This window comes from Myxocyprinus asiaticus, chromosome 33, assembly GCF_019703515.2.
Source record: "Myxocyprinus asiaticus isolate MX2 ecotype Aquarium Trade chromosome 33, UBuf_Myxa_2, whole genome shotgun sequence".
Taxonomy (NCBI): Eukaryota; Metazoa; Chordata; class Actinopteri; order Cypriniformes; family Catostomidae; genus Myxocyprinus; species Myxocyprinus asiaticus.
In genome coordinates, this window is record NC_059376.1 from 12,911,116 (window position 1) to 12,934,140 (window position 23,025).

General features: G+C 43.4%; 1 protein-coding gene across 1 annotated transcript in view; it reads right to left on the minus strand.

The window, feature by feature from the left end:
• LOC127424298 (adhesion G protein-coupled receptor A2) overlaps positions 1-23,025 on the minus strand; it is a 144,123-nt gene that overhangs the window by 63,102 nt on the left and 57,996 nt on the right. Inside the window, exon 2 of the mRNA XM_051669339.1 lies at positions 12,567-12,638. Coding sequence (XP_051525299.1) covers positions 12,567-12,638 — 72 coding nt within the window. The remainder of the gene's footprint in view (positions 1-12,566; positions 12,639-23,025) is intronic.

Consider the following 23,025-nt stretch of genomic DNA (forward strand, 5'->3'; position numbering starts at 1 on the left):
AATTGTTGTAGGCCTACATGATTTAGGCTCTTCTAACCACAACTCGATTATGGCTTTTAATATTATTGCCTATTATAACAGCCGGCCTACCTCATGTGAGAGCCTTTGATTTTTGGCCTGATGTACCAGCAACGTGACTCAGTTTGGATGAACTAGGCTACACTTTTAATAAACTTTTGGCTAGGCGCCCCAACATTGAACTTGACACTTGCCGAATAAAGCCTGGAAATCAAAAGGTGTAACTACGAATGAAAAAAAAAATCAAAAGAGAGAATAAATAAATAATAATACAGTACATGAACAATGCCCTCAAAAAATCCCATGGTCCTTTTGTGTCCTTTATACTCCTCAAAACCATGACAATGTCCTGTGAGGCTTAATCACATCCAATGAACATTTATATTTCCCCTTATGTTTCCGCTACAATTATTGGCTTGATTTAATTATCATTAATAATAACAACAACAGTAATGACCAGATAATGACCATTATCATCATGATGGCACCGCGGATGGCTGCCTCGGTGTGGAGCTCCTCGGTTCTTTTGTTGTTTTTGTTTGTTTGTCCTGTGTTTAGTAATCTTTTTCCAGTCAGTTTTAACAGAGACGAACTGCTGAACATTCGACAGCATGTACCAGACAATCTTTTCCCAGTTTTTGAATATTCAGACATTTTGCTAGACATTTTAGTTGGAGGCGCAGCTCTGCTGTTCAAGAGACGCAGGCGAGGGAGACGAGCCGGTGCGCTGGTCAAACTCCGTCAGCACGGATTTCGAACAGCGCTGCCAAGTATTCACTTAGCGAATCTCCACTCTCTTCCTAATAAAATGGACGAACTACATCTCCTCACCCACACAGACAAGGACTTTTCAACCTCTGCTGCCTTGTGCTTCACAGAAACCTGGCTGAGTGAAGCCATTCCGGACAGCGCATTACATCTGCCGGGCTTTCAGCTGTTCAGAGCGCATCGCATCGCAGAGTTAACGGGGAAAACGAGAGGCGGAGGAACATGCTTTTATATCAATGAAAGTTGGTGTACAGATGTAACAACGCTAAAGAGGATGTGCTGTCCTAATTTGGAAGCGCTCTTTATTAACTGTGAGCTTTTCTACTCGTCGCGGGAGTTTTCCTAGTTTATTCTGGTGAGTGTGTATATCGCACCAAACGCATGTTTGAACACAGCGCTGCAACAGCTGGCTGATCAAATCACAGACATGGAACAACAATACCTGGGCTCAGTTATTATTATTCTTGGGGATTTTAACAAAGCAAATCTCACACGTGAACTGCCCAAATACAAACAGCACATCACATGCCCCACCAGAGACAGGAACATACTGGATCATTGTTACACAACAATAAAGTACGCATATCGCTCTGTCCCTAGAGCAGCTTTGGGACTCTCTGATCACTGTCTGGTTCATCTTCTTCCAACCTACAGGCAGAAATTAAAATCATCCAAGCCAATAGTAAGGACTGTAAAGTGATGGACCAATGAAGCAGAGCGGGAACTACAAGCCTGCTTCGATTGCATGGATTGGAGTGTTTTTGAGGCTGCAGCCACAGACCTGGACAAGCTCACAGATACTGTTACATCATATATCAGTTTCTGTGAGGATATGTGCATTCCTACTAGGACTTATTTAAAGTTCAACAATGACAAACCGTGGTTTACAGCAGAGCTCAGGCAGCTTCATCAGGTCAAAGAGGATGCTTACAGGGGTGGGGATAAAGTCTTGTACAATCAGGCCAGGAACACACTGAACAGGGAAATCAGAGTGGCTAAAAGAAGATACTCTGAGAAGCTGAAAAACAAGTTTTCAGCTAATGACCCTGCATCAGTGTGGAGTGGCATGAAACAACTCACAAATTACAGGACTCCTACCCCCAACCCTGTAGGGAACCATCAACTGGCTGACGACCTGAATGTGTTCTACTGCAGATTTGAAAGGCCCAATCTCACACCCCACTCTGACCTTCACTTCACACAAACACCAACACCTCCTGCAACCCCCCTCCTGCTACTCAACCTGCACTTAAGATCTGTGAAGATGATGTGAGCTGCTTCTTTCGGAAACAAAAGACGAGGAAGGCTTCAGGCCCAGATGGCGTCTGACCAGTGTGTCTTTGGTCCTGTGCTATCCAGCTGGCCCCCATCTTCACACAGATCTTCAATAGATCACTGGAGCAGTGTGAAGTCCCATACTGCTTAAAATGCTCAATCATTATTCCTGTCCCAAAGAAACCAAAAATCACAGGACTTAATGACTACAGACCTGTCGCCCTGACGTCTGTGGTCATGAAATCATTTGAGAGACTGGTGTTGGCCCACCTGAAGAACATCACTGGACCCTTTCTAGATCCCCTTCAATTTGCTTATCGAGCAAACAGGTCTGTGGATGATGCAGTCAACATAGGATTGCATCATATCCTGCAATATCTGGACAGACCAGGGACATATGCAAGGATCCTTTTTGTGGACTTCAGTTCAGCTTTCAACACCATCATCTCAGCTATAATCCAGAATAAATTACACCAACTCTCTGTTCCCATGTCTATCTGTCAGTGGATTACCAACTTTCTGACGGACAGGCAGCAGCTTGTGAGACAGGGAAACTCACTTCTAGCACCTGTACAATCAGCACTGGTGCCCCCCAGGGATGTGTGCTCTCCCCACTACTCTTCTCCCTCTACACCAATGACTGCATCTCCAAGGACCACTCTGTCAAGCTCCTGAATTTTGCAGATGACACCACTGTCATCGGCCTCATCCGAGATGACGATGAGTCTGCATACAGAAGGGAGGTTGAACAGCTGGCTGTCTGGTGCAGTCAAAACAACCTTGAGCTGAACATGCTCAAAACGGTGGAGATCATTGTGGACTTTAGGAGAAACACCCCAACACTGACCCCCTCACCATTCTAAACAGCACTGTGGCAGCATTGGAGTCATTCAGGTTCCTGGGCACTACCATCTCACAGGACCTGAAGTGGGAGACCCACATTGACTCCATTGTGAAAAAGGCCCAGCAGAGGTTGTACTTCCTTCGCCAGCTGAGGAAATTCAACCTGCCACAGGTGCTGCTGATTCAGTTTTACTCAGCAGTCATTGAGTCTGTCCTCTGCACTTCGGTAACTGTCTGGTTTGGTTCAGCTACGAAATCAGACATCAGAAGACTACAAAGGACAGTGCAGACTGCTGAGAGGATTATTGGTTAAGCTGAATTCTCGTTTTTCCGTTTCTTAAACTTAATGAGAGTTTTTCTCGTTTTTCCTGCATGGGCGGTCTTGCCTCCATATTTACTACTGGCGCCAAAAGTGGATTAAGGGGAAAACCAGAGGTCTCATAAATATTAATTAAATCTATTACCATTCTAGATATTTCTAAAAGTATTTATACTAGTTAAAACCATATTTAAGATATCAGTAATTATATTGCCACTAGTTGCTAAGGCCATTTTAGATATCAATGCAATAATTGTTACTAGTCCCTTTACTGATTTCAATAACTACATTGTTACTAGTAAAAATATCAATTCTTGATATCAACAATTTAATTACAACTAGTGAAGATGGTCATCTGTAAATGTATTTCAACATGTAACATTTGGAATTTCTGACATCTGTAAATTTATTTCAGATATCAATAAATTGGACAGTAATTATAGATTTAAAAAATGACTTTCTTACTAGTGACAATTACATTACAGATATCAGAAATTATCATTGTCACTAGTGAAAACTGAATTATTGATATAAAATATGAGCATTTTTACTAGTTGCAATTCAATTGTTGATATCAAGAATATACATTTTTACTAGTAACAATATAATAATTGATATAAAATGTTTTCATTTTTTCTAGTTGCATTGCTGATATGTGAAATTGTAATTTCAACTAGTAAGAAATTAATTGTAGATATCTGAAATTGCTTTTTGAATAGAAGTGAATGGTAGATCGTTGTGATGTTTTACTAGTAAAAATGCAATTGCAGTTACCAAGAATTAGGGTTTTTATTAGTTGGAATTACATTATTGATATCAAAAATGTGTATTTCTGCAACTGATAATGTCATTTTTTATATCAATCACGTTTTTACTAGTGCAAATGTAATTATTGATATCAAGAATTGCCATTTCGACTAGTAGAAATTACATTCCTTATATCAAAAATTTGAACTTTAACTAGTGAAAACTGAATTTTGATATCAAAAATGTATATCCTGCGAATAAATAAAAGTCAATTCGGCTTGCCATAATGATAATCTTTGTATTTTTCAGAGTGTTTCCTCTTTTGTCATTTTGGTTCTAAATATTGTAGTACCCAAGGATAAGTTTTAGGTTCCTAATGTATATGATTTAAGTTCAGTGTTTGTGTATTTAACTTAAAATTACACTTAAATACTTAATTCATCTTAAATTTAAATGTTTTTTTAATTGCCAATGTAAATTTGTTTACTGTTTCTTTACGAAAATGAGGTTTGGAGCAAATAATAAAATATTTAAGACACAGTAGTTCTGTGCAGAGCATATTTTGTGTTGAGAACTGTAAAGCCGCATGCTTTTCTTACTGTGCCATGCCCTACCACATTTTCATGTATTTTATACAAAGTTTTTATTTTATTATACAGCGTGAGCAAAGAATGTGGAGTTCTGTTTTACATATACAAGTATATTTTACATACACTTGGTTTTACAAGTGCTTGGCTGAAATGTTAAGTTGTTTAAATATTAAAAACAGCCTTCCCCCCAATGCCCATCCTGTTTAATTATGATCCCAGGTACGAGCGCCTGTTCACAGGCACGGCTCCAGTTTCCCTGCCCTTTGACCTCCGCAGCTCCCCTGGGGTCTTGTCTGCACTTGCAAAAACAAGCAAATCAGCTCCTCTTATCACAAACAAACACCTACACACAGAGAGCAGCCCTGTCTTACACACACATGGCTAATCACTGCACACGTGCACGCACGCACGTGCAAACAAAAAAAAAAGGTGCTCACTAATGACTTACACACACACACACACGTGGTGATACGTGTATCAATCCATGCAATCAAACACACACACTCACAATAATAAAACATTGTAAATAGTTAATGGGCTGTATTTTTGTGAGCGACAGTGTGCTATGTCCAGGGTTGGGAAGTAACGGAATACATGTAATGGGATTGCGTATTTAAAATACAAAATATAAGTAACTGTATTCCACTACAGTTACAATTTAAATCATTGGTAATTAGAATACAGTTAATTTAGAGATTACTTTGCATTTTATTGCCATTTGTTTCATTTAATATTTAGTCCTTTCAGATGGAAAACATTTATACATACAGGTGCATCTCAATAAATTAGAATGTCGTGGAAAAGTTCATTTATTTCAGTAATTCAACTCAAATTGTGAAACTCGTGTATTAAATAAATTCAATGCACACAGACTGAAGTAGTTTAAGTCTTTGGTTCTTTTAATTGTGATGATTTTGGCTCACATTTAACAAAAACCCACCAATTCACTATCTCAAAAAATTAGAATACATCATAAGACCAATAAAAAAAACATTTTTAGTGAATTGTTGGCCTTCTGGAAAGTATGTTCATTTACCGTATATGTACTCAATACTTGGTAGGGGCTCCTTTTGCTTTAATTACTGCCTCAATTTGGTGTGGCATGGAGGTGATCAGTTTGTGGCACTGCCGAGGTGGTATGGAAGCCCAGGTTTCTTTGACAGTGGCCTTCAGCTCATCTGCATTTTTTGGTCTCTTGTTTCTCATTTTCCTCTTGACAATACCCCTTAGATTCTCTATGGGGTTCAGGTCTGGTGAGTTTGCTGGCCAGTCAAGCACACCAACACCATGGTCATTTAACCAACTTTTGGTGCTTTTGGCAGTGTGGGCAGGTGCCAAATCCTGCTGGAAAATGAAATCAGCATCTTTAAAAAAGCTGGTCAGCAGAAGGAAGCATGAAGTGCTCCAAAATTTCTTGGTAAACGGGTGCAGTGACTTTGGTTTTCAAAAAACACAATGGACCAACACCAGCAGATGACATTGCACCCCAAATCATCACAGACTGTGGAAACTTAACACTGGACTTCAAGCAACTTGGGCTATGAGCTTCTCCACCCTTCCTCCAGACTCTAGGACCTTGGTTTCCAAATGAAATACAAAACTTGCTCTCATCTGAAAAGAGGACTTTGGACCACTGGGCAGCAGTCCAGTTCTTCTTCTCCTTAGCCCAGGTAAGACGCCTCTGACATTGTCTGTGGTTCAGGAGTGGCTTAACGAGAGGAATACGACAACTGTAGCCAAATTCCTTGACACGTCTGTGTGTGGTGGCTCTTGATGCCTTGACCCCAGCCTCAGTCCATTCCTTGTGAAGTTCACCCAAATTCTTGAATCGATTTTGCTTGACAATCCTCATAAGGCTGCGGTTCTCTCGGTTGGTTGTGCATCTTTTTTTTCCACACTTTTTCCATCCACTCAACTTTCTGTTAACATGCTTGGATACAGCACTCTGTGAACAGCCAGCTTCTTTGGCAATGAATGTTTCTGGCTTACCCTCCTTGTGAAGGGTGTCAATTATTGACCTGTCAGATCAGCAGTCTTCCCCATGATTGTGTAGCCTAGTGAACCAAACTGAGAGACCATTTTGAAGGCTCAGGAAACCTTTGCAGGTGTTTTGAGTTGATTAGCTGATTGGCATGTCACCATATTCTAATTTTTTGAGATAGTGAATTGGTGGGTTTTTGTTAAATGTGAGCCAAAATCATCACAATTAAAAGAACCAAAGACTTAAACTACTTCAGTCTGTGTGCACTGAATTTATTTTATACACAAGTTTCACAATTTGAGTTGAATTACTGAAATAAATGAACTTTTCCATGACATTCTAATTAATTGAGATGCACCTGTATAAATTATGCGATACAAAGTGCATTTGAATAGCGGTGAAAAACTTTCTTATGATGTGTTACATTCATACGAGCAGACAGAGAAGTGAGTTTGAAGTAAGTTTAGAGCAGAAGAAATACAAATAAACCTTGTGTAAATTGTCATCTTTACACTAAGCTAAAATGCTATTTCTAGCCATTTTACGTTACCAGGCACGATCATATTTTTTTGTTAAAAAATTTCACATTGGGGGCCTGGGTAGCTCAGCGAGTATTGACACTGACTACCACCCCTGCAGTCAAAACAAAGGGTGTGCTGAGTGACTCCAGCCAGGTCTCCTAAGCAACTAAATTGGCCCGGTTGCTAGGGAGGGTAGAGCCACATGGGGTAACCTCCTCGTGGTTGCAATTAGTGGTTCTCGTTCTCAGTGGAGCACGTGGTATGTTGTGCATGAATCGCGGAGAGTAGCATGAGCCTCCACATGCAGAGTCTCCGTGGGGTCATGCACAACGAGCCACGTGATAAGATGCGCGGAGTGATGGTCTCAGAAGTGGAGGCAACCGAGACTTGTCCTCCACCACCCGAACTGAGGCGAGTAACCGTGCCACCACGAAGACCTACTAAGTAGTGGGAATTAGGCATTCCAAACTGGAAGAAAAGGGGATAATTTTTTTTTTTTTTTTAATTCATGTTGGATCATAATTTCTTTTTTTCTAGTAAGGACAAAAATCGTATTCTTGATAATAATTTTTGTATTGTTTTCCTGTAAAAATATCTAAAAATCCTTAAAACAAGATCAATTTCATTCATCTTGTTTGAGAAACAACACCGCATAAGATATTTAGGTTTTTCAGAGAATGTATTTTTAACATGTATATTCTGTCTTACTGTACTGGCAGAGTTTTTATAGTCAAAACAAGTGAAAAAATCTACCAGTGCTGAAGAAGTAATCCAAAGTATTTAGAATACGTTACTGACCTTGAGTAATCTAACGAAATATGTTGCAAATTACATTTTACAGCATGTATTCTGTAATCTGTAGTGAAATACATTTAAAAAGTAACCCTCCCAACCCTGGCTATGTCATATCCAATATTCTTGAGAGCATTAATTCTGAGTGCAATTTTTATGTGTGTAACAGTAGCCAGCTGATATGTGATAGCTATGCAGTGTGTAAAACCTCACTCTCCTGGCCTTAAAAGATGCACTAGCTTCCGAGGCTAGAGGCCATGGTTTTTCTATCCTCCTTGCTAGCGTGTCCAACTCCCATGCCGGGGATTGCCTTTCGAATCCCGCTCGGGGTGGGTCGAGTAGGAATGGTAACGTGTAAAGCACAAGTGGGCATGGGCAGGGGTGGACTGGGAAGAGAAATCAGACCAGGAGTTTACATAGAGACTGGCACAAAAGTTGTTGAGCAGGGGGGGTGGGGGGTTGGTGGTGGTTGGTGTCGCTGTCCTTTTCTGCATATCGCTGCCCCCTTCGGCATATTGCGGCACCGTTTTGTAACCCTTTCTGCATAATGCTTCGGCTCATTTCAGCTTATTGCGGCCCATTCGGCCCGTTTCGCAAACGTCCCTATGACCTGCCCGGTTCTCCCAAACTGCCAGTAGAATTGTTTGGGATACAAAGAAAAACCCACAGGTAACCTCAGGAGAAATACAGGCTGCTCTGGAAAAAGACTGTGTGGTTGTTTCAAGGAGCACAATACGACAAAACTTGAACAAAAATTAGCTGCATGGTCGAGTTGCCAGAAAGAAGCCTTTACTGTGCCAATGCCACAAAAAAGCCTGGTTACAATATGCCTGACTACACCTTGACACGCCTCACAGCTTCTGGCACACTGTAATTTGGAGTGACGAGACCAAAATAGAGTCACAACCATAAGCGCTATGTTTGGAGAGGGGTCAACAAGGCCTATAGTGAAAAGAATACCATCCCCACTGTGAAGCATGGTGGTGGCTCACTGATGTTTTGGGGGTGTGTGGGCTCTAAAGGCACGGGGAATCTTGTGAAAATTGATGGCAAGATGAATGCAGCATGTTATCAGAAAATACTGGCAGACAATTTGCATTCTTCTGCATGAAAGCTGCGCATGGGACGTTCTTGGACTTTCCAGCAAGACAATGACCCAAAGCACAAGGCCAAGTTGACCCTCCAGTGGTTACAGCAGAAAAAGATGAAGGTTCTGGAGTGGCAATCATAGTCTCCTGACCTTAATATCATCGAGCCACTCTGGGGAGATCTCAAACGTGTGGTTCATGCAAGATGACCAAAGACTTTCCATGACCTGGAGGCATTTTGCCAAGACGAATGGGCAGCTATACCACCTGCAAGAATTTGGGGCCTCATAGACAACTATTACAAAAGACTGCACACTGTCATTGATGCTAAAGGGGGCAATACACAGTATTAAGAACTAAGGGTATGCAGACTTTTGAACAGGGGTCATTTCATTCAGTTTTGTTTTATGATTGTGCCATTCTGTTATAACCTACAGTTGAATATGAATCCCATAAGAAATAAAAGAAATGTGTTTTGCCTGCTCACTCATGTTTTCTTTAAAAATGGTACATATATGACCAATTCTCCAAGGGTATGCTTTTGAGCACAACTGTATTTGGATTGCACTATACTGCTTTATTGTGGCAGACAAGTAAAGCATTGATTACAATGCAAAAAGTGGCATTAGAAGTCAATGTATTGTTATTTTATTCTCATATCATTAAACATAAAACTACAGTAGCATGTGCTAAAACACAAAATAACACTTTAACTCAATCTTGAATTGATCCGATGGTAGGAAAATACACATTTTTATTACAGAATTTACATACGGGTCGAGGCATTAATTTAATTCCATAATAGTTTTTTTTACACATTATTTTTATATAATTAATCACACTAATTGAACTTGATAAATCGACAGCCCTAATTCTAATATAACTCATTCTAATATAATATCTGCAATTTATATGTTGCTTAAAAAATTTAATCAGACTACACAGCAGGAGCTAATGGCAGACCTGCCAATTCCTGACCCAAATGTCAAAATATTCCAAACACAGGAACAGTTATATGAATTCAAATGTAATGTGTTTTAAGTGGTGTACCAAATACTGATAGCTGCAAATATTGCATCTGCTAGGTGTCACACAAAAGTATCATCAATACAATCAGCTTCACAAAGTTTAAAATTATTAGAGTTATGAAGTTTAGATTTATTTGTGTATTTTTTTATTTATTTATGTATTTCTTTTTTTTTATTTTTATTTATTTATTTTTTTGGTAAAAAAATATTATGCAATGTTCAATGGATATAATAAAATGGTTATTAAAAAAACTGCCTAGCAACTAGTATCATGCACCAATACTTGCAGGTCAACCATCAAAAGAGAACATAATTCTTCCTCCCTCAAATCCTTGGCACCCTCCTCTCTCCTCCTCCGTTATCTCTCCAGGCTGAGCACTTTTTCAAAGAGAGATATATGGAGGTGTAATTAGACCCTTTCCTCTAGAACTATGTGATAGCCACGCTTACAGTATCATTCTCTCTACTGGAGCATCTCTCTTAGAGATAACAGCTAAGTTATTTTTCCCAAAAAGCCTGACACAGCAACACTTTCTCAACCAATGGCATGAGTTTGGGGCAGGATTATCTTGTTGTCTGACTAATAGCAGATGGAGGGAGTGATCAGGACACCTGTTTGAGAACAGAGATTACTTTTGCTGACCTGTTTGGTGATGCTCTTGGTGTGGAAATTACTAACTTTAAAGGGTTCTGGGTTATTGTCAACCTACTGTATACAGAGCAACTGTGTTAAATACCACAGAAAATAATTTTGACCTGTCCCTCAAGGACTATAAACAAATGGGAGGTAAACAGACTTGTAATGGAAGCTTGGCAGGCAGTGGGCCAGAGGGTATAAACGCTTCAATGCAACGATCAAACTTTTTTTCCAAAGAACTTTAAAAACTGTTTGTTACTTGATCTATAAAGTTGTCAAAATCGTCTTTCTGAAGTAGGACAACTTTTCTAGGTAAACAATCTTAGGGTTATGTGTGATGCAATTCCTGTGGTTTAAGTTTGTAGAACTCATCTTCATGAAAACAGTGCTGTCCCTTCTTAAGCCTAAAGGCCAAAATATACCTCAGTTTTCTACGTGCTGCTCTGTCTTGTGCACAGTATATGTGATGCAGATTTTGCAGCCCAGTTTTTCTAGACATGTAGACAGTCCACATATGTGCCATTGTCTGCATAATCGCCTAACATTTACTGTACTGGAAGTGTATCACAAAGCAGTCATACTGCACACAGTGCCGCCACTCCCTATATGCATATCATGCCGTCTGTGTAGGACACCCAAGGGGGGCACCATTTTACCCAGAACCAGAAACTCCAACCTTCCTCAAATGTTATACTTTATTCAAGGACCTAATAGCAGTCGCAGAACACAGACAATCACTTTGCAGCTCGCACGCCAAATTATCATCTCGCGCTTAATTTCCCCCCTTTTAAAGATTGATGACCGTATTTATTTATATGAGCCTATTACTGTTTATTTATTATCCAGTTTATATTTTCAATAACAAAAATAATTTAAACAGAACTGGAGGAAAATTCATTTGTCCATATGTTTTGGGAGGTCCAGACTTTAAAGCTCGTTTTGTACTTGCCCTTATATTTACAGTGCAATGCCATAAAAGCACAGGTAAGACCATAGGTGGCTCCTCATTACTGTGGTAAGGCGCCGAAGAGAAGATGAATGTCATTAAATTTGCCTCGGAGGCCCAAAATTTTGCTTGGGCGGCAGCCAAAAAAAATTTCAAGGGTGGAAGAACCCAGCCATTGTAATTTCCCTGCTGTCCGCAACCCTATCCGAACAGACCTGCAAACCATTTTTGGGTCGTGACCCATCAGTTGAGAAACACTGCCCTAGACTGCGTTTATACTACGCATGGCATTGTTTTAAAATTAGTTCAAGGAAAATAAATAAAGAGTGTCATGTCAAAACCACACCCACAATTAGTTTTAAAAAGTAATCAGCACTCCTGGATTAGTCCAATTCTCATTAGGTATAGAATTTCAGGGACGTGCAAACAAAACATATCATCAAACGAACACCTTAGCAGAACAAAAACATCTGTGCATTTCATCATAATTTTTAAGCAAACTAAAAGAAAAACTAAAAGTTTGCTCAGTAAGTATAAATTAGCTTTTAGAATCCTTGCATGAATCCAAAGCTAAAGTAATCAGGTTTACTCATTTAGCTAGTCACCACAAGAGTTAAAAGGTTAAAGCTTACCAATTCATGTGTTTTTACATTTATTCCCAGTGCTACTTGTTTGCCTGCTAAATTCAATTATAACTTTACCGATTTTCCACTTAATTATGCACACTAAGGGTTGACAATTCGAAATGACTGACTGGTAATCGACAGCATGTATGGATGTTGGACATATAGACCTTGATACCTGGCATGTATACTATAAATAAGTCACACTGTAGTTCTAATATTCTCAGCTGGTCATGTGAATTGTCCCTATCTATAACAGTTGGTATTGTAGTTATTAAGTGTTGTGATGTGGAGCTCTAGGTTAATGTATGTGGGAATGAGCGTACACATCAAAGAGATCAGGCCTTGCAATTGTGGATGATAATGATGGTGAGAAAGAGGTTTACTTACAGTTTCTCAAGGAAGGGCAAGCCAGTGAAGGAGCCATTCTTCAGGAACCGGATACGATTGTTGCTCAGATTTCTGTGAAAATGAATCAAGGCAAAAACAAAAATGAAAAGAGTCATTTTGATGACAGACAACATTCACACATTCACAGACAGCAATGTAAAATGAAAATCCACTTGTACATCCAATGAAAACAGGAACACACGTTGCCATACACACCCTCACTAACACATGCACTGAACCAAGACACATACATACATGTCCAAAAACAACATTCATGCACACTAAACACCCTGACACAAGCATAGTTATAGGGCCAGACATATCAAATACACATACGATCGCCAACTCTACACACATACAGTATTATTCATTTGCTCCCTAAAAACCCCACAACCGCAGCATGCATTAGGTGAATGTGGTAGGTATACGCCCAGTCCACCCAGACCATTTATAAAATTTAATATGCAAAAACACATCATTTTGAAATTTTTTATGGTTATGATGTCACAGCAATCAGCTCATTATTGCATTTGTGCATGATATGTATGTAAAAAAACAGGATTCAATATAAAGGATTTCAGGGGAAAAAAACTACAAATATATATATATATATATATATATATATATATATATATATATATATATATATATATATATATAATATGACCCCTTAAAGTTTCTTAGCCACTAGCATCACCAAATGAACAAAAAGATAGTCCCGCCCCAAACTCATGCCATTAGTTGAGTAAATTGCTGTCGGAATTGTTGAGATGCTCAAAGTGAGCAATATTTAAAGCACCACAGAGCCACAGTGTTTACACTTAGGGACTTAACCTACAAACTGTTTATTTACAATTGTCTCTGCGTGGAGAGAGTATTTTTGCGTCGAACAAATAACACACATCCCTTTAAGATGCTTAGTTCCCTATCTGTCACTCACTCGACGTTGTGTCGATGTAGTGACACTAGGGGTCACTCTTGGGTGCCCGAGACACCTCTGGTCTTTGATAAAAGGCCAATGAAAATTGGCGAGTGGTATTTGCATGCCACTCCCCCGGACATACGGGTATAAAAGGAGCTGGTATGCAACCACTCATTCAGATTTTCTCTTCGGAGCCGAACGGTCATGCTCACTGAGCTGAATTCCCAAGACTGTTCATTCACCTTTGCTGGATCTGATGGCGCATTTCAACGGCTTCTCCCTCCTCTGCACTGGTGCACTGCAGAGAATGCCCCTGGGCGCTTCGGCAGAAATAAGAGTATATTTCTCTAAAAGAGTATATTTCTCTAAAAGAGCGGCATACACGGAACATCTTTTTAAAGACGAATCTTTTTAAAGATGCCTTTCCGATTGTGTGTTATTCCTGGTTGCGCTCGTTATCTCTCGCCTTCTGACGGTCACGATCACTGTCTTTCGTATCTGGGCACTGCTCACGCGGAGAAGGCATTCGTGGATGGTCATGTCCATGGCAACGATGCGGTCGCGGCTCGCCTTCGTAAGAAAGCAAGTGCGGCTAGCACTGGGGGCGATTTGGGGACCCCAATTGGACCGCCTCCGCCAGGTATCCCCCCACGGACCTCCCATTCCCCAGCACACTCGTCTGCCCCGATTGGGCTTCCGGATGAGTCCGCCGGTTCATCTCATGGTGAGTTCGACCTCTTATTCGGAGCCCGCGAAAGTGATGAGCTCTCGAGCGCAGCATCGGAGAGCGGGCTCATCCAGTCGGACGTGGAAGCCTCAGCTGGGCTCCTCCCTTCGGGGACGATAGCCCAGTCACAGGCTGACGCAGAGATGACGACATGCTTTCCCGGGCAGCCGTGAGCGTCGGCTAGAGTGGAACCCTCTGCTCTTCCCTGAACCCTCGCTGCTCGATGATTGGTTCCTGGGCTCGTGGCACCGCTCAAAGCCACATCTCGCCCCCGTTCCTTTCTTCCCGGAAATGCATGAAGAGCTGACAAGGTCGTGGGAGGCACTTTTTTACTGCCTGGTCCCAATCTTTTCAGCTTCCCCACCCTCACTACCCTCGATGGTGGGGCAGCCAAGGGCTATTCGGCAATCCCCTGGTGGATAAAGGCGCTCACGGTGCACCTACGCCCGCAGAGCGCCGCCACCTGGCGTGGGTACCCAAAGCCCCCGTCCAAGGCCTGTAGGTTTACGTTGTCTCTGACGGCCAAGGCCTATGGTGCCGCTGGACAAGCCGCCTCCGCCCTGCACGCCATGGCTCTCCTGCAAGTCCGCCAAGGTGCTAAAGGAACTGCACGAGGGTAGTTCCATCCTGGGATTGATGCAGGAACTGCGCTTGGCGATCGAAATCGCTCTCAGAGCGACGGAGGTCACGGAGCAGTCTCTTGGGCAGACGATGTCTACATTACTGGTCCAGGAGCACCACCTTTGGCTCAACCTGGTCGAGATGGGTGAGGCCGACAGGACACGGTTCCTTGCTGCCCCCATCTCCCAGGCTGGCCTATTCGGCGACACCGTCAAGGACTTTGCCCAGCAGTTCTCGACGGTGGAGCAGTAGACGGGGGCTATCCGGCATATCCTGCCCCGGCACGGCTCAAGATCCCGCACCCCGTCTGCTCTTCGCCAAGGGTGTCCCCCTGCGGTGACTGCACCGGCTCCGCTGCAGCCCACCCCTTCAGCCTGGCCCCGGCATGGAGCCCACCACAGGAAGCAGACGCCACCCGTCTCTCGGCCGCCAAGAACCCGTGAAAGGCTTCAAAGCGCCCTTGAGATGGGCGACCCAGGGACGACGAAACCCGCTGTTCTGGAGCTGGTAAGCAGACCTCTCCATCCCCCGGTCGAAGGCCGGGAGGAGAATCTTTTTGTTACCGTTGCATTTAATTGCACTGCATGCCCAAGAGGCTGCAGTACTCAAGAGTTCAGCAAGAGCGGTTTCCTTGTTCCCTGGGTCACGTATCCCGTGTGCATGGCCGTCATCATGACCACCGTCCACCACTTTATTTGGCAGGTTTGGCGTGCCAGCGGTGGTCTCCCGCCCCTGAGCGCCCAGCTGTGGCACAAATCTGCCCTCGATGTGACAGTCTCCACGGGTCACAAGGACAGGCCTCTTCCTCCCCCGTCCCAGGCTGTTCCGGGGATGGTCACAAGGAGCCAGGTAAGTGCTTCGATGTCCCTAGGCTCAGCACGGCCACGACATGGTGTGGCTCCTCGAGCTCTGCCCCTCCGCGAGGCCCCACCTGCCAGTATGTCCGACGACATTGTCCCTTTTGTCCCCCTTGCACGGAACTTGGATGCATGGCTTGCGCTTTCCAATCCGTCGCGATGGCTGGTCCGGACCGTCCAACTCGGCTATGCAATTCAGTTCGCTAGACATCCGCCCAGGTTCGGCGGTATCCACTTCACCTTGGTGAAGGATGAAAATGCTGCTACCTTGTGCGCGGAGATCGCTACCCTCCTACGGAGATAGAACCTGTCCCTCCGGCTGAGATGAAGAAGGGGTTTTACAGCCCCTACTTCATCGTACTGAAAAAAGGCGGTGGGTTGCGGCCAATCTTGGACCTGTGAGTACTGAACCGGGCTTTACACAGACTCCCGTTCAAGATGCTGACGCAAAAACGCATTCTGGCGAGCATCCGGCATTCGCATTCTCAACTGGCTAATCTTAGCTCACTCTCAGGACACGTTGTGCGCACACAGGGACTTGGTGCTCTCACACCTCAGCCGACTAGGGCTTCGGGTCAACTGGGAAAAGAGCAAGCTCCTCCCAGTTCAGAGCATCTATTTTCTCGGTTTGGAGTTGGACTCAGTCTCTTCGACAGCGTGCCTCACGAACGAGCGCTGGTCACGACCCTGTGCAAGGTCAGGGAGGACGAGGAGCAGGTCGTCCTGGTAGCTGGATCTCAGATCTCTGGAATCTCCATGTCTGGCCCCTGGACGGGACGCGGAAGACCGAAGACCTGCAGTGGTAGACACAATCACTCAGGCTAGGGCCCCCTCTACGAGGCGCCTGTATGCTTTTAAGTGGCATCTGTTCCCTAAGTGGTGTTCTCCCCGACGAGAAGACCCCCAGAGATGCACAGTCGGATCAGTGCTTTCCTTCCTGCAGAAGAGGTTGGAAGGGAGGCTGTCCCCTTCCACCTTGAAGGTTTCCGCCATAGCAGCACACCATGACACAGTCGATGTTAAGTCCTTTGGGAAGCACAACCTGATCATCAGGTTCCTAAGAGGTGCCAGGAGGCTGAATCCCTCCAGACCGCACCTCGTTCCCTCATGGGACCTCTCTGTAGTTCTTCAGAGTCTACAGAGAGCCCCCTTTGAGCCTTTGTATTCAGCCGAGCTTAAGGCACTCTCCTTGAAGACTGCCTATCAAGAGGGTAGGAGACCTGCAAGTGTTCTCTGTCAGCGAAACGTGCCTGGAGTTCGGTCCAGGCTACTCTCACATGATCCTGAGACCCCAACCGGGCTATGTTCCCAAGGTTCCCATGACCCCTTTTAGGGACCAGGTGGTAAACCTGCAAGCACTGCCCCAGGAGGAGGCAGACCCAGCCCTGTCGTTGCTGTGTCCGGTGCGCGCTTTACGCATCTATTTGGATCGCACGCAGAGCTTTAGGATCTCTGAGCAGCCCTTTGTCTGCTTTGGTGCACAGCGGAAAGGAAGCGCTGTCTCCAAGCAGACGATCGCCCACTGGCTCATTGACGCCATAACTATGGCATATCACGCCCAGGACATGCCGCCCCCGGTAGGGCTATGAGCCCATTCTACCAGGGGTGTAGCGGCCTCCTGGGCCCTGGCCAGGGGTGCCTCTCTAACAGACAATTGCAGAGCAGCAGGCTGGGCAACACCCAACACCTTTGCAAGGTTCTACAACCTCCGGGTGGAACCGTTTTCCTCCCAGGTAGCACGCAATACAAGCAGGTAAGCCCAGGATAGCCGGCCGGGTGTATCGCTTGCACATAGCACCTTCCACCTCCTTTTGAGCTGAAGACGTGTGCCATTAATTCCCAATAGTGTTCACAAACTTTGTTCCCTGACTGACTTCCTCCGAGCCCTGTGGCAGTTGAGTTTTCGGAGAGACTCACTGCCGGCCCAGTACACGTGCTAACTAAGAGTCCTGTTCTGGGGTAGGTGCTCTGCATATGGTGGTTCCCTTTAAGGCTAACCCCATGCGATATATATCTTCCACTAATTTGTTTCCCTGTTGGCAATCTGCGTCTTCCTTGGGCAGAGCCCCTCTGCCCCAGTCTCCATGTTTGTAGTAATTCCTCCCCCGTTGGGTAGGATCTACCTTGAAGACTCTCCACATGGTCGGAAAGACCATGTGACATATTTTTCCACTTAAATATCCCCCCCTCTCTTTGGCCGAGGTGTGGTCTCCGCTGTGTCTTCCCCTTGGGAGGGACACCCTCCGACTAGACCTGGCGGCCCAGTCGGATAATCCCCCTTCTTTTTTAGGGAGTGGAAAAGAGAAGGGGAAAAGAGGCCACAACTGGGCTAGCCTGTCTCTATCTTTTGGGTAGTCAACTTGTCCCCAAAGGGCCATTCGACACTCATAACTATGCTGGGGGAGGTTACGTGTCGACCTGGTGTGCTGGCTATGAGGCACACAGTGGTCTGCCCACCACACACCGCCAGTTCACGTAACACAGTTCAGCCAGTTGTGGCATTTCATATAGGGACCCCTAGTGTCACTACATCGACACAACGTCGAGTGAGTGACAGATAGGGAACGTCATGGTTACTTGTGTAACCTCCGTTCCCTGATGGAGGGAATGAGACATTGTGTCCCTCCTGCCACAATGCTGAACTACCCGCTGAAATGGCCGGACCTTGTCTCGGCTCCTCAGCATAAAACCTGAATGAGTGGTTGCATACCAGCTCCTTTTATACCTGTATGTCTGAGGGAGTGGCATGCAAATACCACTCGCCAATTTTCATTGGCCTTTTATCAAAGACCTGAGGTGTCTCGGGCTCCCAAGAGTGACCCCTAGTGTCACTACATCGATACAACTTCTCGTTCCCTCCATCAGGGAACGGAGGTTACACAAGTAACCATGACGATATGTTAAAGGAAGGCTGAAGACGTGCGGAATTTATATTTTGCAAGCAATTTTACAGAGAGGGTTTAACCATGCACACCAGGGACGTGCCGTCCATATAAGCAAGGTAAGCAGTGTTTACCTAACAAAAGACTGAAAAGAAAAATGACACTATGAAATATTTAATTATAATTGTTAACATAAACTACTGTTTTCATTCAAATATGTCATCTTTCATATCAGTTGGGCAGCACAGACAGTTTTTCATTTATTCGCTTTGGCGCCAGTGGCACCACCCTGAGGTATAAGCTCTTTATATTATGCTTTCTCTGATTCAAAGCATTGTTTACCGCCCTTTCATTCAACACTTTACATACATTCAAAGTCACGCCCGCTACTACAAATGGCCATGGTAAGCATGTGTACCAAAATGAGTTAGCCAGTCAGAAGCTCCTTCCTTCAGTCACGCTATCTGATAGGCTAGATTTTAGTTTTGTGTCAACACGTTCATGTTCATGTAACTAATGCATTATTAAGCACTAAAATGGATATCTGCAGTGTAAGCATCGAAGACCTACGTGGATTTGGCAAAGTTAATTTCAGTTATTGATACTAGGTCATAGATACTAGGTCATTGTTTCTAATAAGTCTGAGGCTATGAAGTATTGATCTGGCAATCATGTCCTTCTTGTGTTATGTTTGTTTTATAGTTCTAACATTAGGGTGCAGTTGTCTGTTTTAAAAAAATAATTAAGGAATTTAGACTGCCGTGTTTACGTTACATTTGCCTTGTGCATTCAGGTTAAGATTGTTGTCTTTGGTGGTCAGATTAGCTAATTGCTGCTGCATTTCAGTGGTTCTGAACTGTGGGAAGAGTGACGTGTGAGGCCTATTATGTTGAAACTTGTAACTGGCAATATTTTCTTTTTCTTTTTGTTGTATGTCAAAACAAGCTCTTCTGGCACTATGGTTCATTGTATGATTTGATCTTACAATCTTTAATTTGTGTGATATGAGCAATATTGTCCTGAATTGAAAACAATTTGGTCATGAAGTTCACCACTGTGACATAATTGCATTGACAGGTGGGTTCTAAGGCAATTTATGTCTATAACACTTCCGTGACATTACACTCACCTGTATAATGTGTTTTGAGAACAGCATTTAATAATGTGTATTAAAAATCTTTGATGCTTGTCCAGTCTCAAAGCCCACTGCACACGCATGATGCATACTGTTGAAGAGCCAAAGCACAGCATGCTGTTAGCATGTCAATTGAAGCAGTGTTGCTTTAAATAGGCTATAGTCTACTGGTCAACCTCACTAATCGGCTTGTTGGTTGTCGGACTACTAGTCAACTAGTTGTCCATCGTGACTCATCTCTAATAAACAGCATTTTAGATATATGAAGGGGCATAACATGATGTTTCACAAACAGAGAAAAGGGAGAGAAAGAGAGAGGTAGACAAACAGAAAGAGCATCTAAGAAAGGACGATGCCCAAACACAAGTTCAGTGACTCGACAGCCACAAAGACAGCGGCATCAACTTTAAACATCAGAACGGGCTGTTTCCAATTTATCTTCACGGCTTAATGGAGGGATGGAAAGGGGGGATGAGAAACGAGGGAGGGAATGAGGAGGGAGAGGAAGCCATAATCTTGATAATCACGGTGGACACATTTTTACATCAAAAGGAAGTCGGGTCCACATCAAACACGCACCCGGCTCTTTGCCACGACAATTATCCCTTTCGCCATTGGCTAATGGGCTTAAAACCAGAGATAGTCTTATCAGAGAGGAGAGAAGAAAGAAAACAAGAAGAGGAAGAGATAGAAAGTTTCACTGGTCTTCTCAGGTTTGTCACCGATACAGACAAACAAAGACAAACAAGAAATATTCAAGTACACTTGTGAATTATTTGACACATTATGTACTATGTGCTACTTTTGTCTTTATGGTACATATTACAGTAAATCAATAAGCCACTAAAGGCCTTGCTTTACAGTAACTTTCCCATTTTGAGTTAAACTAGTTAACTCAATCTACAGTATTTGTGGCATAATGTTGATTACCTCAGAATTTTTTTTTTTTTTAAAAATGGACTTGTCCCTCCTTTAACAAAAAGCAAAAATCTGGGTTACTGTGAGGCACTGACAATGAAAGTGAATTGGGCCAATCTGTAAATGCTAAAATACTCACTGTTTCAAAAGTATATAAATGTAAATAATGTGTGAATAAATAAATCAAATAAATCAAATATAAATCAAATAAATAAATTGTAGAGCCGAGGAGGGTGGGGCTGGGCTGGAATGAGACATACCGGTCCCCAATCAGCCTGATGGGGCGCACGAGGGATAAAGGCGGCCGGGGACGACAGTTTGAGAGAGAGAGAATTGCAGGCAGCTGTACTGTGTGTTTATAGTTGTGTGTTTTGTTTCAGTTGTTTATTAAATTATTATTTAAGCTGTCAAGCCGGTTCTCGCCTCCTCCTTTCCACTGAACCCCCTTACACTGGTGCCGAAACCCGGGAAGGAGGAGGGATTCCCGTTGCAGAGTCCTTGACACTGCCGTCCACCCAGGGGAGCGTCGCTGCCGTCCGACGGAGTAGCCCGACCACCCGGACGCGGGGAACGGCCGCCGTCCACGAGGCGAGTGGGGACGGGACTCCCCGACCGCCTGGAGTGAGGGAGCCACTGCCGGGGGCGGAGGAGTGCCCTGCCGTCCCCCAGGAACGCGGAGGGGTCGAGAGAAGACCGCCGTCTCCTGTCTACTCCCAGGTCGAGGAAGGCGGGGATGACCCGCCGGCAGTCGGGGCGTAAGGCACCCCCCCCCCCCCCCCCCGGAGAGGAAGGGTGGGGGATGTACATCATGCAGGGGGCTCCCTGGCCTGAGGCAACGCCGGGAGGAGTGTAGAGCTGAGGAGGGCGGGGCCGGGCTGGAATGAGACACACCCGGTCCCCAATCAGCCTGATGGGGCGCGCGAGGGATAAAGGCGGCCGGGGATGACAGTTCGAGAGAGAGAGAATTGCAGGCAGCTGTACTGTGTGTTTATAGTTGTGTGTTTTGTTTCAGTTGTTTATTAAATTATTATTTAAGTTGTCAAGCCGGTTCTCGCATCCTCCTTTCCACTGAACCCCCTTACATAAATATATCAAATAAATCAAATATAAATCAAATAAATAAATCAAATAACATGATTTGTGATAAAATCGCTAAGTAACCTTTTCTGTGTAAAGTTATATCTAATTTTACAACTTTGTTGCCATGACAACTCTAAAACAATCTCAAAAATGATTTAAATAACTTTAAAACTCAAATAATACATATTTATACTGTTATATTTTAACAGAGTTAATGTAACTGCTTTTATAAAACTGAGTGACTTTGCACCTCAGTGTAAATAGCATCTGCCACACAGTGCAGCTATTTGCACCCCGATAGTCTGGTGTAAAATTATAAGCTTCACATTTCTGCCTTTAAACAATCCAAAATTATTTACACCACAAAATCCCCATTCACTTCCATTGTAAATGCCTCACTGTAACCCCGTTTTTGCTTTTATTTTAAGAAAGGAGGGATGAGTCAAAATAATTATTTGTGGAAAGCAATATTTTGCATATATATATGCAAAATTGTAAGTTGTATTGACACAATGCAAAGCTTGGATAAAACGGCAGCAACAGCAATATAAAAGACTCAATGCTCAATTACTACAAAATGTATTGGTGATAATTGTTACAACAGAAAACTCTTCCGCCATGTAAAATAGTTCATTAGTTCTACTGTTGGCTGTTTACGGGTGCAAAACATTGTGTGGTCACAACTGTACGTTTATTTGTATTATACAATGCCTTGGAACATATTCAAGCTCATCCAAGTTGTACCGTCGCCACTTTATACTGTGCAACACTAAATTAGATAGATTTACTTGAGTGTGACTCAAGTGGCACCGACGTCACTAATAAATTGACTTTAGACTCGATTTAGACTTGTAAACAATGACTTGAGACTTCACTTGGACTCCAAAATAGAGACTTGAGAACAAAAAAAGATATTAAATGGATTGCTCTTCAACAAGGTTTATAAAACTAACCTGTAGTGTATAAATATATTACCCAAAGGGATTTGAGACTTGAACTAGACTGCCAAGATCCTTGGACTTATCCTGGAAAGACTTGAGACTTGACTTGGGTTCCATCTCAAAGACTTAAGACTTGTCTTGGACTCTCCACCTAAAATATCTTAGATTTGTCTTGGACTCTCCACCTCAAAGACCTTGGACTTCTCTTGGACTCTCCACCTCAAAGACATAAGTGTTGTCTTGGACTCTCCACCTCAAAGATTTGTGACTTGGACTCCACCTCAAAGACTAGAGACTTGACTTGGATTCCATCTCAAAGACTAGATACTTGACTTTGACTCCAACTCAAAGACTAAAGACTTGACTTAGACTCTAC